Source organism: Pogoniulus pusillus, chromosome 3 (genome assembly GCF_015220805.1).
Source record: "Pogoniulus pusillus isolate bPogPus1 chromosome 3, bPogPus1.pri, whole genome shotgun sequence".
Lineage (NCBI taxonomy): Eukaryota > Metazoa > Chordata > Aves > Piciformes > Lybiidae > Pogoniulus > Pogoniulus pusillus.
This window is the reverse complement of record NC_087266.1, coordinates 15,400,206-15,417,707: the sequence shown is the minus strand read 5'-3', so window position 1 is coordinate 15,417,707 and position 17,502 is coordinate 15,400,206. Positions and strand designations below refer to the sequence as shown.

General features: G+C 38.3%; 1 protein-coding gene and 1 pseudogene across 2 annotated transcripts in view; both read right to left on the bottom strand.

The window, feature by feature from the left end:
• The window catches only part of DYNC2H1 (dynein cytoplasmic 2 heavy chain 1), a 160,376-nt gene that overhangs the window by 7,113 nt on the left and 135,761 nt on the right, over positions 1-17,502 (bottom strand). For both annotated transcript variants that reach the window (XM_064170698.1, XM_064170692.1), the window contains 2 exons: positions 10,120-10,229; positions 9,698-9,779 (listed from right to left, as the gene is read on the bottom strand). In XM_064170698.1, the coding sequence (XP_064026768.1) occupies positions 9,698-9,779; positions 10,120-10,229 (192 nt within the window). The remainder of the gene's footprint in view (positions 1-9,697; positions 9,780-10,119; positions 10,230-17,502) is intronic.
• LOC135174043 (U2 spliceosomal RNA) lies at positions 3,063-3,221 on the bottom strand (annotated as a pseudogene).

Here is a 17,502-nt window from a genome sequence, read left to right as displayed (position 1 = left end):
AAAAACCCCAAGGTTACAAAACACTGCATTTTAAACATCCATTACAGAAGCTATGCTTTACCTTGGACAGACAGTGAGCAGAGAAGCAGCAACATTAAGGGAAGCAATCTGTGCTCCATACAAGAGTGAAGTCTCCAAAACTATGGATGAACTGAACCAAAACAACCCCAAATGGAAAGCTCAGAGTGGTATTATTTTTTCCCCAGCCTACACTTCCAGAAATTATTATAAGGCATCACTGAAATGAGTTAAATTTATCAGACTTTCCATTTGGAATCACAAAAGTCCTTTCTCCTTCAACCTCTTGTTACCAGCTATTCTTTGTTATGAAAGTGCCACACTCCCCTCCCTTCTCCTGCCAAGTTTATTACGATCTTTCCTTTGAATTGTTCCTAAGATTTTCAGGTTTGTTACTTTTAAGGTACAGTGTTAACATTTCATATTTTGTCCCATTTCTGTTCAAACTCAAAATCTCTCCACAGAGAGAGATTTACTAGACAAAGCTGGCTTAATCTAGTAAAAGGGAACTAAGGACATCAATAGTCCTAAAAGATAGCCTATATACAGTTCACTGCCACTTCTGTCTTGCAAGAATAAAGATTATGAAGGAAAATATCATAATAGGAACAAAAAGAACAAAGTCTTACTAATTATTATATTGAGGCTTTCCCACAGTTTCCTTCCCACTGCTCTGTTGTTAACATTGATACCTGAGGCTATACTTTATTACACACAGAGCTTCTAGATGACACTATCTCACTGCATTTCTGACTGGATGCTTTCAAAGCTCATATTTATCCCTTTCACAAAAATATTAGAAAGATTTGTCTCATATGTTCTTCCTTCTGTCCTTATTGCATTCTGCAGGGAATTTTATTATGGAGGTTAGTTTGATAAATAGAATCACAGAATTATAGAATCAATCAGGTTGGAAAAGACCTTCAAGAACATCAAGTCCGACTTGTTAACCAACGTTATCTAATTAACTAAATCACGGCACCAAGTGCCACATCCAGCCTCTTTCTGAACACTTACAGTGATAGAGACTCCACCACCTCCCCACACAGGCCATTCCAATGGCAAATCACTCTTTCTGCAAAGAACTTCTTCCTAACATCTAGCCTAAACCTCCCCATGTGCAGCTTGAGTTTGTGTCCCCTCATTCTGTCACAGGTTTCAGTTTGGCAGGGTTACTGAAGGAAGACTGGTCTGATGCAGAGGTTTCCAAATGTATTGTTAGGGTGTTCAAAGGTCTGGCCATCCTAAATGTCTCTGAAAGATGTTTCTATAGAAGTGAGTCATATTGAAAAATCTCTTTCTACTGCACACCTATTTCTTCTTTTGATGCTGGCAGTTCCTTTGATATTACAGGTATGTCAAATAGCATCATTTCACAGTATCACAGTATCACAGTATTAGGATTGGAAGAGACCTCACAGATCATCAAGTCCAACCCTTTACCACACCGCTCAAGGCTAGACCATGGCACCAAGTGCCACGTCCAATCTTGCCTTGAACAGCTCCAGGGACGGCGACTCCACCACCTCCCCAGGCAGCCCATTCCAGTGTCCAATGACTCTCTCAGTGAAGAACTTTCTCCTCACCTCCAGCCTAAATTTCCCCAGGTGCAGCCTGAGGCTGTGTCCTCTCATTCTGGCGCTGGCCACCTGAGAGAAGAGAGCAACCTCCTCCTGGCCACAACCACCCCTCAGGTAGTTGTAGACAGCAATGAGGTCACCCCTGAGCCTCCTCTTCTCCAGGCTAAACAATCCCAGCTCCCTCAGCCTTTCCTCATAGGGATGTGCTCAAGGCCTCTCACCAGCCTCTCCTGGAAAACTTCAACCAAACATAGAAAATACTTTCAAGATTAAGACCAAAATTTTGACTTTGATTCAGTATTAAAAGACAATGAAAAACATCTGACAGCTGGATAATGTACTGTCAAATACTTTTCAGGTAAGTACTCCCATAGCCATGTTCTCATTTCTGTGATAAATGATGTAAAGAAATTACAGCTACTATGAAAGACATGGATTTCACAGTATCTCTCATTGGCATGCAGAGTACTTTTGCAACTCCAGCTCAGAGTAATGGCTGGAGTTGACCATAATTAAAATTTTAAGAAAGTACTTAGCATTTTGCAACTATTTGTTGCAAACATTGCAGATAACATTTCTTTAAAATAATTTTGTAGCAAATGTGCTGATACCATGGTCCAAAACTTCAGATTCTCCACAATTAATGTTTCCTTGCTATTTAATGCCACCATTTACCATTAAATCATACAATTACAGCAGCCTTTGGGAAGTCATACATTCATTCCATTACCTCTACAGGCCTCCAGCAGTAATTTTTGCTATTTCAGGATGTAGGTATACTGTAAAAAAAATACCTCTCAGGATGCCTTGTAATAGTATTTCTGTTAATGGCCAAGAGCATACTTTTAATTTTAATGCTGATATTATTTAGTTCAATACATATTTGTTTTTTGCTATTTATACTAAGCTCTAGTGAAGCTCATAGCATATACTGTTCAAAGGGTCTCTTACCACGTCTCATCCTTTTGTTCATTTTCTGTAATAACAGAAAATGGAATGCCAAAAGGAATGACAATCTGCTTTTGTACAACAACACAATTGGTGCACAAAGCAAATGGAAATTTTTGCATATCAATAGATGATAATACTGCAAGTCATACAATTTCAGTAGCTTTTGTTAAAGCAATTCAAAGTGATATTAAAGGAGGTGTAATTTTATACAGATTGATTCTAAATCAAGCATTCATCACTAAGAAAGATCTATTCCATGTTATATGCCTATACTATCACTTAAATCAACACTGATAATTTAACCTGAGATTGGATAATCCATCCAGATTCAGATGCGTTCGTGGCCCAGTAGAGTGTTCCTCTGCCTACTTGGTAGCTACACTGACAGTTCTAGCACTTACAGAATCATAGAATCAACCAGATTGGAAGAGACCTCTAAGATCATCCAGTCCAATCTATCACCCAGCCCTAGCCAGTCAACTAGACCATGCCACCAAGTGCCCCATCCAGTCTTCAAAGGGCACCATTCCTGGAGGCACTGCAATACCAGGACGATGTGCAGAGCAGAGGGAGCAAGCTCCAGATCCAACTCCCATGCCCAAAAATTCATTTAATATAAAGTCCTCTAATCAAGGACTTCAAACTTCTGATTTACAGATGACCACAGGGTATATACTATTTTAAATTTTTGGTACACAAAGATGACTCCAAATATCTACAATTACTAAAGCATGATGCTAACTTTTAAAGTGTGGGAAGTCTAAAGAAGCATTTTCACCATACAGACCATAATCAGATTTCTACCTTCTCTCCCTTATCAGAACAAATTCCAAGCCATCAAAACCTTTGAAAAGTGAAGACAAGAAAAACATCTTGAAGAACATGTCTTCAAAGCAGTCACTAACTGACAGTGTGACTAAGAAAGTTATACAAAGTATGGGTGAATCTTAGGGTAAAGTCAATGTTCGTCCTCATTCCAATTGCTCCAATCTTGCAACAAAGATATTCTATTAGAATAATTGAATATCCATTGATTCAAGGACTTGAACATGAGTTTCCCCAATCATGTGAGCACAGAATCAAGTCTCTCAATGGAAAAAGAGCCATAGAATCACAGAATTATTGCAGCTGGAAAAGACCTGTAAGACCATCAAGTCCAACTGTCAACCTAAGACCACCTCAGCAATTAAACCATGTATGAAAGTGCCATGTCTGCACATTTCCTGAACACCTTGAGAGATGGTGACTCCACTTCATCCCTAGGGAGCCTGTTTCAATGCCTGATTACTCTTTCAGTAAAGATTTTTTTCCTAATATCCAATTTAGCACCACCCCCCCCCCGGCACAATTTGAGGCCATTTTGTCTCGGCCTGCCATCTGATACTATGGAGAAGAGACTGACCCCTACATCACTACAACCTCCTTTCAGTTGCAGAGAGCAATAAGGTTTCCCCTCAGGCTTCTCTTCTATAGAGTAAAGAATCCCACAAAGTTAAATAGCACCATGAAACTGAGATTAACAATCCTCAGAACAGCCTGTATTGTGATCAGGCTCTCATAGAGCATGTGGTAGACTCAATCTTAAATCTGTAGCTTGAATCATGTGAAGAAGGAATATGCAATATCAACAAAGCAAATCTTCTGACAAAAAGAAATCATGTTTTCTATTCTGTTATAATTTCTATTACAACTTCTATTAATTAAACTTTCCTATAGTTTGAAGATCTAGCTTACACAAAAAGCAACTGACTTAGCAAAAGGAAAGTAATGCAACTTTGTACCACCTTAATAATATAATCTGAAGATCTGAAAGCTTCCAAGGGGCAGGAAAGAAGCAGGATTGGTTATTTCTGAGTTTGTCTTATAGACAAAAGAGCTCTATGATCAGGTATGTTCAAAACAGAAACACAATAAATCATAATGAAAAGAACGTTTTCAAAGGAAACAAAATCCCCTACATTTGTGCAGACACAAAAGTACATCTATGCACACAATTAACTAAATGCATGCAGAAATGCATACACAATAGGATTTCAGTTATCTCATTCTGCATACAACTGGAATGGAAATAATTTCCTTTTGCTTATGAAATCAATTTTTGAATGGGAAAAGTTTGTTAGTAGCCTTAATTACAAACAGAAAGACATCCAATGAGGAACTAACAGTTAAGTATAAGGCTGAGACACACACTGTCAAGCTTGTGGCCCTGTTCAGAAAGGATTCTATGCATGTAACAGGACCATGTGCAGCCTAAGTGTTCTAGATAGATTCTGAAGTGGGTCTGGTCCTCGCAAACTCATGCACACACTCAAACAAGCAAAGCGTACAACATGTTCCTTTATGGATGCCCAGCAAACACATACTGGCCCAAATGTAACTGTAGTAGTGAGGGTCCAGGTGCTACTGCTTTACTCCACTGCAGCTGTGCTGGTTGGAGGCCAGTAGGCATGATTCTTCACAGGTGTCCCCATGTGAGCAAGATGCCCCTCTACCACAGCTGCCCAAGCTAATGGGGAGAAGCCCATGTCCCCACACATTTGGCCAAAACCCCACCTCCACCTTCTGTAAGAGTGAAGGTGCATGCATCTGCTAGGTTTGGGGGGCTGCAGGGACCAGCAAGGGTCATTACTAAAGTTCCAGCTGCTGTTTTCCCAACTATCCTTGCATGCCTTCCTAATCGGCATTACCTTCAAGACTCCCTCTTGCCAGCTCCTTACCTTGGAGCAGCTGGTTCTGTCTACACAGTGGAGAATATTCATGGGCCAGCAGCAGACCATTTCCCAATCAATCCATTCTAATACATGCCTTGTTAACCTATCCTAATACACTAAGCCAGCAGAAGTAGACATGTCATTTTTTATGTAACACTTTCCACTTCACCATCCTGTTGTGATTATACTGTTTTCTTCTGATTCACTCCTATGTAAGATGTTCATGTGTTGCACTTGCTATAAACGAGATGATCTTACTGTCACTGTTGCTTTTATACAATGACATCATCTTTAGTCAAGTAGATAACTGTCATTCATCACAATACTGCATAACCTAGACATATCTGTTTTGCAAAAGTCTGGAAAATCTTTCTCAAATCCAATGTCTCCATGATACTTGCTTATTTAAATTTCCCAAACTTTTGCATAGAAGCAATCAACTAAAACTACTATAGTAGCATCATAGCAGTTGTAGGTTTTCTCCTGTCAGTGGAGGATACATTTAAGATCTGAATTCATGTATGTATGTCTTTGCTGTCTGTTGTGGAGGGCCTGTAGGCCTGAAAGCAGGCTTATTTATGCCTGCTCTGCCTGGACATGTCTCTCTGCCTGCACCAGGGGTAAATGAGCACAAAGGGGCACAACAGACCGGGGCCATAAAGTCAGTTGCCCAGGACACCTGATTGTGTAAGTCCCCACATGCCCAGCTCATGCCTGCCTGGTGCTGGGTCCACGTGATTCCCATGTTTGGAGTCCAGGCCTGCAGCTTTTGCCTAGTGTGGTAAGGTTTGGCTGACTGCCAACCTGATTGGTCATTCAAGTGGCCAATGAGACCATTAACTCTCGGGCCACATTTAATACATAGGGGTGCACAGGCTCACGTGCAGCCTTCCCCACATTACTTGCAGCTCCGCCACTTGCCTGCTTGCCTGCCTGCGTACTTCCTTGCAGCTTTATGCCTGCCTTTGTATGATTGCCTGGTGTGCGCCATTGCCGTGAGCAAACCCATTTGTCTGCATTAGATCGGCCTGAGGAGCAAGCGTTGGACCCGTGCTCAGACTGCACGGAATCCTGTCTCTGCACCTGCAGATCCTGCCTGAGTACCCCTGGAGAGAGCAGCCAGCAGAATCTAGCATCAGTAAGGCCAGAGACTGCCATTTCCCCTGATGCTGGAGGATTCTAGTCTCAAAGTCCACAGGCAGAGACCCTGAAGAATTGGACACTAGGCACAGGCTGATGCAGCCCCAGAGGGTGATTGATAAGAATTGTGAGTAGATGCCTCTGCCATTTCTATTACCTCTGCCATAAAGCAGAGAGTCGCTTTCAGCTCAGCTTTGCTGGGCAAATAGTGTAAGACTCCAGGTGGCATTAAGGCATGGGGAAAATTCTCTCTCTGTTAATAGTTTGAATGTTTGCTAGTTATTAATAAGTTTCTGTAGATATATATATTCCCATAATGTCTTCATAGTCATGTAAAGAACAATTTAATATGAAAGTTCAATGGTTGGGGGTGGCGAGAGTTGAAAATCTTGGAGTTTAATAAATATATTTTTATAAACATTCTCTCGCATGAATTAATTTCTCCCCTCTGCCAAACAGACGTAGGTACTGGGAATCCCCCTCCGCGACACTGTCACAATGAAGCTGGTAAACATCCATTTCCAATTTACATATGTAAGTTCAGGTGGGATAAAACAGATACCTAACCACAGCATGTGTTCAAGGATTGAATTTTGAGTGCCCACTCACAACAAAGCCCCATTCTATAAGGCCATCCTGAATTCTTGAAGATGTAGATACAATGTTAAGAGCATTAAAATTCATATTGCTGATACAAACCAAGTTTAATGTGAAATCCAGAGAATCCTTAGCAAACAAGACATATTTTATAGGATGATTTTGATGAATCACTATTTTTTTGCTCTAGTTACAGTCCATATGGTATTTAGCTTTAATAATGTGAAAGTTTCTCTCCCGATCTCCATGCGCATAAGGAAAGACTCGCTGAATGGAATTTAAGTATTCAGCAGAGCAAAAGGTTCCAAAGCTTTGCTGTCATCAAAAGAGATGCAGATAGTGATGAATACTTACCAATATAGATTCAGAGAATCACAGAATTAACCAGGTTGGAAAATCTTTCAGATCAAGTCCAACCTATCACCTAACCCCTCTAAGTAACTAAACCATGGCACTAAGTGCCTCATCTAGCCTCCTTTCTCCTAGATACAGTGACTCCACCACCTATCTGGGCAGCCCATTCCAATGGCCAATCACTCTTTCTGTGAAGAAATTCTTCCTAACATCCAGCCTAAACATGCCCTGGCGCAGCTTAAGACTGTCTCCATGTTCTGTCATTGGGTGCCTGGGGGAAGGGCCTCCTCTTCTCGAGGCTGAATAACCCCAGCTCCCTCAGCTTCTCCTCATAGGACTTGTGCTCCAGACCCCTCACCTGCCTTGTTGCCCTTCTCTGGACATGTTCAAGCACCTCAACAACTTTCTTAAACTGAGGGGCCCAGAACTAGACAAAGTACTCAAGGTGTGGCCTAACTTCCTTGACTTCCTTGGTCCTGCTGGCCACACGGGTCACTGAATACTGCCCTTACTGAGGAGCAATCGATTAAGTATACTTGTTAAAAATAACCACTTCCACTATTCCTGTGGCAGAGAATTTTATCTTAAAGAAATCTGTCATTTTGCTTTTGGTTCTTCTTGGAACATAAGACTCATTCTTGTAAAGCAAAAATGTGTATTAACCTTTTGGTCTATATGCACCACAATGACTGCAACCAGTGTGTTCCTACCAATGTTATGAAAAACCTATCACACATGGCATGTAACAAAGAATCACAAGCTTCAATACTTCTGTCTGGAGTGTTATAATAAAACCCTTTCCTCTATCTTCTCTTCAGTTCTTTAGTGTCCAAGCAGCAATTTTAATCTAGTGACTGCAAAGCATTCTACTACATTTTAGTATATGAAAATACTTGATTATTTATGCATGGATTTCATGTATTTCTGACAGTTTTCAAACATGGTTGGATAGTTTTGAAGAAGTCCAGTCTTCAAAGATCTGCAGCTCATAGTTAGCCTTAGTCTGAGATGTGACATTCAGTTTTGGCCCTCTGCTATGGACAGACTTCAAAGCCTTGGATGATTCTAATATTTCTGGACATATAATTTGCAAGCTCTGAAGTTTGTCATATGTCAGGTTTATTCAAGGAAACAAATTGCCCTCAATGTTGCTTAGTTATTTCATCTCCAGTTTCTAGACTACCATCTGTTTTTCACTGAATGATAGGAGCAACCATCCCTCATATTTAAATACTGAGATTGAATAATTAAAACAACAAAGTTCAAGAGATTGTATTGCACAAAGATCAGAGCAGACGGTGAGAGTTATCTTTTCTGGCCTTAAATCTATTACTATTTCAGGAATATGAATTATTACACAATCTGTATAATCATTTAAAATACTGTCAATGACCCCAAAACCTAATACCTCCCACAGCCTTGTGTTTGCCTGCATTATCAGACTAGAGAAAGTGCATTTCCACCTGTTTTCTCCCTTCTAGTTGAGCAATCTCTGCTTAAGGTGAACATCCATTCAAGTCATCTGGTAAGTGCCCTGCATTATTCACCCTTATTTCTCTAAGAATGAGGCTTTAAGTGCCAAGCTGTGTTCTGAACACAGCACTTTGAGCTGTGCAGTATTAGCATGGGACCAACATACCTGTTGGAAGTCATAGTAAAGAACACTCATTTTGTAAATTCCCTACAACATTAAATATAAAACAGGTGAAAAGAAATCTGGAATCATTCAAAGTGACACCTGAAACGTTAATTAAGAAGCTAAACTAACCCATTTAAGGATTTGCCCTTAAAGAATTCATCCCCATCTTTAAATGCTTAAATTGTCTAATGCAATCAGCAGTGACTTTATAGATATTGGCTGTAGTCTTAAGTCTCCATTAAAAACTGGTGGGCTGATCATATTACAGTTTACTTTGGTTTGTTTACTTCTGTAGAAGTCTCTTTCCAGTGATTAAAAAAATGCTAACGCATGGCACTGGATTTACAGATTTACATCTGCATTCCCTCTTGATACATACCACAAATCTTTCTGGACAACAGTTAGATATTAGCTAATGGAATAGCAGCTTTAATTTCTGTCTTAGAGGTGGCTGAAGAGACCAGAAGAGGAATAGTTTTGCATTTTAAATAAGCACAGTGACTAGGGAGGGGTAAAAAGATAATTGCTTTCTTTCTGCCACTAGTGCACTAGCATTTTGTAGCTGTATACCATCAAACAGCCATTGCATCTCAGACACACCAATATTTTTTAAAGCTCAGATTTCCAGAAAGTTGATGGACAGATGACTTGAACTATGCTAATAAAACATCCTTGAAATTTGATAGTAAAAGATACTAGCAGAATACCTTAACTTGGAGTTTGCCTTCCTGTATTCGCCCTCTCCATGATGCTGTAAATTTAAGGCTATCCACTGAACAGCTCATTACTCTGCAAGAGAAACATATATACAGTAAATCTTAGAGACATATAACAACAGAAAATTAAATAAAAAAATAAATACAATGTATTTTCAATGTGTGCCACATCATACTATGTTTACTTTGAAGAAAAATACAATTTCATTTAATCTAAAAAAACCCCAAACAAATCTGCACTAAGCCAAGTAACACACAGCTGTTGTACTTCAGTGTAGATAATAAAAATGAGATGACTAATGACAGCAATTGACATAATCTGTTGGATCTGGGTCCTGAAAATGAAATAACCATTTTCAAGCACAAGGAACAATGGGACATTAGCACAAATAGGTAGATTATTTTTCCCCTACCTTGCAGTCTCCTGGCGTAAGGCATTGAGAAATGTGTCTGGATGAAACAGCTCTGAAAGGTCAAGTGTGTCGGACAGCAGTTTCTGTTGCTCTGCTTTTTCCACCCAATTCTAAAAGAGGAGAATAAAAGGAAAACAAGGAATCACGAAGTTACTGTTTGATTTTACAACATGTGGGTTTGTCAATTATCATAATTAATGAACTATATTTGTGTATGCATAATATAATCTTCTAGATTTATAGTCTGGTACACAGAAAATGAGCTCTATGCAAGCAGTTGGACTTGATGATCTCAAAAGTCTCTTCCAATGTCAACATTTCCATGACTCTAAGATTTAAAAGTATAAAACTCCCAGCAGTTTATGTGCAACTGAAGACTACTCATTTTAAGTGCACTGTTGTTCTGTGCTTTGTACAGTGCAGCACTTCTACCAAGTTTCTAACATCCTGTTGAAACCTCATTTCACCTTTACTAACAGCAAAGTTTGTACTTTCCACCAAAATTCTTGTCATTCCTGTCTTTGCTTTACTAAGCTCAAGTAAATAACTGCATTACTTTCATGTATGCTCTAAGATCATTGTTTTGTATGAACTGCATATCAAACTCAAGAAACTCTTGATTTTCACTCTGAAAGACTGACTATAAGTATTTATTTAAATAAATAAATAATAGAAATTGTAAATTATTTAAAAAATATTTAAATTGTAAAATATAGTAAAAATGACAATCTTCCATCCACCGCACAGAAATGAAATAATTTCCATAGTGATTTATATCACAGAATCACAGAAACATTCAGGTGGGAAAAGACTCTCAGGATCACCAAGTCCAACCGAGATCCCTAATCTACAAGGTTCACTCCAAACCATATCCCCAAGCACCACATCCAAACTACTTTTAAACATATCCAGGGTTGGTGACTCAACCACCTCCCTGGGCAGCCCATTCCAATGCCCGAAAATACTGACAGAAAAAGTCATATCAAAGGCTCTCTGCTGGGATCACACCAACAGAAAACACAACAGAATACATTTGATTCAAGCTGAAGGAGAAGTACTTGATGCTGTGGCTTTAGGTTTATTAGTCTGAGACATGAATTCACAGAAATTCTGGTAAGTTAAAAACTGGCCTTTATCATGCTTAGTAAAGAATGAAACTAATAGAGGTGGAGGGAACAAGAAGACTCAATTATCTTACCAAACTCATGCCACAACCTACTTTCTTCACCCTGTCTTACATGCAGCTAGGAACCTCATTACTAGGAACAGCAAGACTGGAATTTCCCACCTTGCAAGCCTGATAAACCACGTGTCTTAAGTAAGGAAATCTAAACCATCTCAGACTAAAGAACTGTCTATTGTCAGATGAGTTATTTAGTTACCTGAGTGGCTATGCAACAGTGCACACTGAATCCCATGTTTTGAAACTTTTATACTTTATATCTTTGGCATAATTTCTTTACACAGTATAGTCACAGTCCTAACTATATAGTGCTGTAGTATAAACATTAAGTTACTTACTCTATAAGTATTTACAAGATACATCCTTCTGCACATAAATATTAATGTTTAATACTAAAGTAGAAAATAACCAAGGACTAAGATTCCACATGTTACTACTAAACAGAGAAAGACAAACAGTGTTCTTTTCTGAATATCAAGTACTAGACAATTATGGAATTAAGCTATCAAATTAAAATCTTGGAAGCTACACTTTTTATACAAAGCAGCTGTTATACATCCGTATCTTGTTTAAAAAGTACTTTACTGTATTCTTTGAACTGCTGACATAAATAACTCCAGAGAAGCACATAGGAAGTGAGAAAATAATCCAAAATACAAGTAAATATCACACAGTGAATTTTATTTTGTCAGTGTGTTAGGCACATCTCCATAATGTTTCCGCCACACTCAAACATTTAATCGGTGATCCTTTTATCTGTCACATCACTGATTATGAGCCCTCAACCCAAACAATTATGATTCAGTTAGGAGATTTTTGCTTTCCATTAGCTAAATGCACACAGTTAATGACTCTTGTCTGCATGATTCTTTTAATGACTTTATATAACAATCTCTTTTAGCATATAGCAGTAACTCTGTATCACAGTTAGGATGGCTTTTGCAAATTGTTTTGTGTAATAAAAGTAGACACAATCATTTCCAATTCTATTTAATATAATCATTCTACTGCTGTCATCAAATCAACTTTTAATGTAACAGCTAAAGAGAAACACTGTTGGGAACATGGATGCCTGTATTCCACCCAATTAGAAGATCACTATGAGTGATATTAATTCTGAACTCATATAATTAAGTAGCACTAGGAAATACACAATAACAAAAACTTTCATTAGATGACAAAAGCAAAGTTTGTAATTGCTTGTAATGTTCTGCATAAAACTGAAGACATAGCTCAGTTTATTCACAGCTGTTTAATAAATAAGCTTTAAATGCAATAAAATGACAATAAAATGTATTTTGTAAAACAAATGTTAAAAAAATCTTTATGCTTACTCTCCTTTTCATCTTGTACAACTACATGGCAACACGTTAGTGAATGCTACAGTATCAGAGGACAACAATTCATCAAATGGCTCATTTGTCACTAGAACATCCATTGTCAGAATGCTTGTAAGAGGTTAGGTCTTGAAGGGGAAGAAGTTTAAGGTAAGCTGTAGAAACACTAAAGTGATGTTTCTCAAACAGGAGAAATCCTGTCCCCAAACAGCTGTAATATGTTTATTTCCCTCTTCTACTCTGACTCAAATGAAAACATAAGTTGACTTCATTTGACAAAGTGATGTAAATTAGTTTAACTTATTGATCTTGAATTCCCCTGTATTATTTCAGTTTGAAACACCTTCTTCCATCACCAGCTCAGAAGAAATATGTCCTTTTTTGCCACATAGGTCAAAAGCCATGCACTTATCACTTCACAGCTGGATTACCGTGACAGAACGATTATCAGTACAGGCTGGATGTTAGGAGGAAGTTGTTGCCAGAGAGAGTGATTTGCCATTGGAATGGGCTGCCCAGGGAGGTGGTGGAGTCACTGTCCCTGGAGGTGAGGTGTTCAAGAAAAGCCTGGATGAGGCACTTAGTGCCATGGTCTAGTTGACTGGCTAGGGCTGGGGGATAGGTTGGACTGGATGATCTTGGAGGTCTCTTCCAACCTGGTTGATTCTATGATTCTATGATTCTAAGTATAAATTAAATAATAGCTGATTTTGAATAGACTGCTTATTATTACTAAACATAATATTTGTGTCAATCTAGTGATGATTAGGGAGCAAGTTACTGCAACTGAGTTGTCTAGCAAAAAACCAAAGCAGATTGATGGAATGTCTCTGCAAACTGGTGCATTAGCATGTGTTCTCATTTATTAATGGCTGGAATTTAAAATTACCAAAGTTTTGACAGCCTAACATAAGGAGACTCATTTTCATATGCAAATGATAATATCCTTTTCTGTCACTTGTACTATAATTAACCTTTTTTAGCTTGAGCTTTTGCCAGACAGGACTATCCATTTTAGTCTGCTTTCTCTTTTTTTTAGACAGCTTTGTTCATGATAAAGAAATACAATGAAAAACAAGCTAGTAGAGGCTGAGCAATCTACATTTTAAATTTTAACAGTTTATATTTATGCAGTTTATCAATATTTTAAGATTGTCTCTTTTCAGATTCCTTCCTGTATTGTGGAAATGTATCTTATAGCTTAAAAAGAAAAAAAATGAATAGTGATTATTTTACTAGATTAAATAAAGTATAGCAACAACAGCTGCTATAGATCTTGCTTGGTGCACTTCTTATGGAATATATAAATACTAACTTGCATCCATAGAGGAAATATAGAACATTAAATTCAGATCTTTTAAATTTAAACCAAGGTTAGAGAAAATAAGGTAATTTATCAGAAAGTACATAGAGAATTACTTTTTTTTCTTTATTTTTATGCAACATTTTTAAAAGTCATTTTATATCTGATCATCCTCTGCAAACAATGGCCTACAATCTGCGAGATGAAAAATTGGTTAGTGGTATGATAAAGGATGGTGCCCAAACTTCTGCTTATCAGGTAGTATTTAATAATTAAAAAAATCAAAGTCATTCTCATCAAGCATCCTTAGAATTCCAACAGTTTAATCAACAGGAGTTGAATTTGGTTGAAATAGATCAATTTGCAAAACAGATTGGTAGAAACAGATTGGTTTTAGCCTGATAACTGTTTTTAAGAGCTGTTTTCCTCTGTGTGTGTCTGTGTGCATGTTGTATACACTAAATATTCAAGGAAAGACACAAAGGATTTGGATGCACTAACAGTTCATCAAATAGATGTCCAGAAACATTTCTGCACAGCAAATGACCAAACTGAATTAAGTACTTGGCTGAATCATAGAATCAACCAGGTTGGAAGAGACCTCCAAGATTATCCAGTCCAACTTAGCTCCCAGCCCTAGCTAATCAATGAGACCATGGCACTAAGTGTCTCACCCAGGTTGTTTTTTGAACACTTCCAGGGACAGTGGCTCCATCACCTCCCTGGGCAGCCCATTCCAATGGCAAATCACTCTCTCTGGCAACAACTTCCTCCTAACATCCAGCCTAGACCTCCCGTGACACAACTTGAGACTGTATTGTCTTGTTCTGTTGCTGGTTGCCTGGCAGAAGAGACCAACCCTGACCTGGCTACAACCTCCCTTCAGGTAGTTGTAGACAGCAATGAGGTCATCCCTGAGCTTCCTCTTCTCCTGGCTAAGCAACCCCAGCTTCCTCAGAATGTTTTGTTATATTTTGTTTAGGAAGAGGTAATGTAAGTTCACAGTAATGTGCATTTTTTCCATATTTGCCTTTTAATATGCAGGACATTTAGCAAAATTTCAATATGCAATACAAAAAAAAAAGCCCAAACAACAAATCCTCACAGTTACAGTTTAAAGACATGAATCACTTTGTATTCCTTTTATGTTGATGGGTTTAGAAGAAGTAACACCTCTTTGAAGCAGTTGCACAATGCATGTTGTCTTTCAAATGAGAAAAATGTATCACGACAGAGTGATTTGCAGAACCTGTTCTAAATGTGCATTCTAAATGTTGAAACAGATTAATTTGAAATTCATAGAAAAACTCCTAACTTGGACTAATTTAATTGACACAATTTAATAGAGCATCTAAACTTCATCGGGATTAAGTTTCAGCAGTTCACAAAACCCCAAGCAAAATACAAGTAGAGATATATTTCCTTTTCCAATGCTACTTTTAAAAGAATTGTTCCATGCACAAAGAAAATAATTTTCTCAGATTTTGAGATACTCCTCGCTCACCGACTATCACAAATATGTCCATTTATAACAGTGAAGTTTGCAGATTCAGTGCGAAAATCTATGGTATTCTATTGGAAAATAATAATTTCCCTACAAGGAATAGTGATTTTAGTATGTCTAGAAAGTAAAATCTTGAATTGGTGCAGAAACAAAAAAGAAAACTTAAGGAATCCTTCCACTTCGGGTTCCCATGCCTGAACAAAACAGAGAACATGAACTCTTCAAGCATAAGATGTATTTCGACTTCTGCTTTAGCTTCCTTGCAAATGAGACTTCCAGTGAACAGCTTCTATTATCCGTGCAGGTCTGATACTTTTGTCCTACACTTCCTGTGCACTCCTGTTTGGATGCTGTATCCTTATAAAGCACTGCTACTCCACACTGGCCACTATTTAATCAATATAATTTAACTGAAACACTGATTAAAATGGACAGAGCACAACAGATGGATCTATCAGAGCTTCAAATTTGGCTATTACGTGAGAGACAAAGAAAGCGTCTACATTTTTACAGTAGTACTTAAAAAATTCCAATTTTTACCAAGCTGTTATCACTTAGATAAAAAGTCTTGAAAGATGTGTTCTGGCTGGTAAATTCTGAATAAAGTGAAATCACATTACAACATGATGAAAGCTGTAGGAACCAATTAAGGCTCAGTTTCTTAGGAGATACTAAGCTGCAATTGTATTTTGGATCTGATATTCATGACAGCTGAAGAAGAGCCAAGAAAAACAACAGAAAAATGTTAATTCTTCAAGTAAGGTGGAAATTGGAATTAACATTTGAGGGGACTTAATAACTTTATGATTTGTTGCACTTCAATATAAGAATACTAAATATAAAGGACTCTGCACCGTACAGATACCCAGGTAACAGCTGTTTATTTTAAATAGAGAGTGATCAGAGGAACAGTGATATGGCGAGGAATGTTGCCAATCTAATCCATCAGAATCAACTAACCCTGTCACTGTAGAAGACAAGCCATTAAGCTGTTGTCTCTGCTGCAAAATCTGCTAAGGCCATCTATCAGAAAAATCTCTGAAATCCTATACAAACTAAATGGGATTATGTCAAAAGGGTACAGGACTTATTATGGAATGTGCAAGCGAGTGAATTTGGAGACTGAACGTGATAATTCTGAGATTGTACAAGATTTATTATCTTGGGGTATTTAGGGGAAAGACCAACAGCAGGGAAGGCTGGATGGGGCTTGAAGAAGAATGGGGAAACAGAGAGAGAGAGATAAAAGGGCAGGTTGGATGTAGAATCATAAAACTGTTGAGATTGGAAGAGACCTTTGAGATCAAGTCCAGATGCTCACCTTGAGCTCACAATCCCACCACTACTGCTAAGCCACTATGAGTAAAGCATGTCCCTAAGCACCACACACATGCATCTGCACCACTTCCCTGGGCAGCCTGTTCCAATGCCTGATAACCCTTTCAGTGAAGAAAGTTCTCCTGATATTCAACCTGAACTTCCTCAGGCACAACTTGAGACAATTTCCTCTTGTCCTTGTCACTTGTTGCATGTGAAAAGAGACTGAACCCCACCTAAGTACAACCTCCTTTCAGGGAGTTGTAGAGAATGATGAGGTCTCCCCTCAGCCTCCGCTTCTCCAGACTGAACAATCCCAGATCACTCAGTCGTTCCTCATAAATTTGTGTTCAAGGCCCTTCACCAATTTAGTTGTCCTTCTTTGGACACACTCCAGTACTTCAATGTTCTTCTTCTAGTGAGAGCCCACAAATGCACACACTATTCAAGGAATGGCCTCAATGATTATATCCCTTAGACCTGACAGCAATATCTTTCCTTTTAATGGGGCAAAATCTTCAGTATGACATTATTAATCACCACCTGGCAAAGATCTATGGTGATTCATAAGCTTCATGTCTTAATATTCACAGCAAATCAATCACTGTAGACAGGCAAGCTGAAACATAATATTGTAAAGTTCAGTGTCAGAATGGCTAACTGAAAGTGTCGAAAAGTCTTCATCTGGTAAGAATGTTCACCATAGAGATTTTTTTTGTTTAGTTTAAAGCAAAAGCTA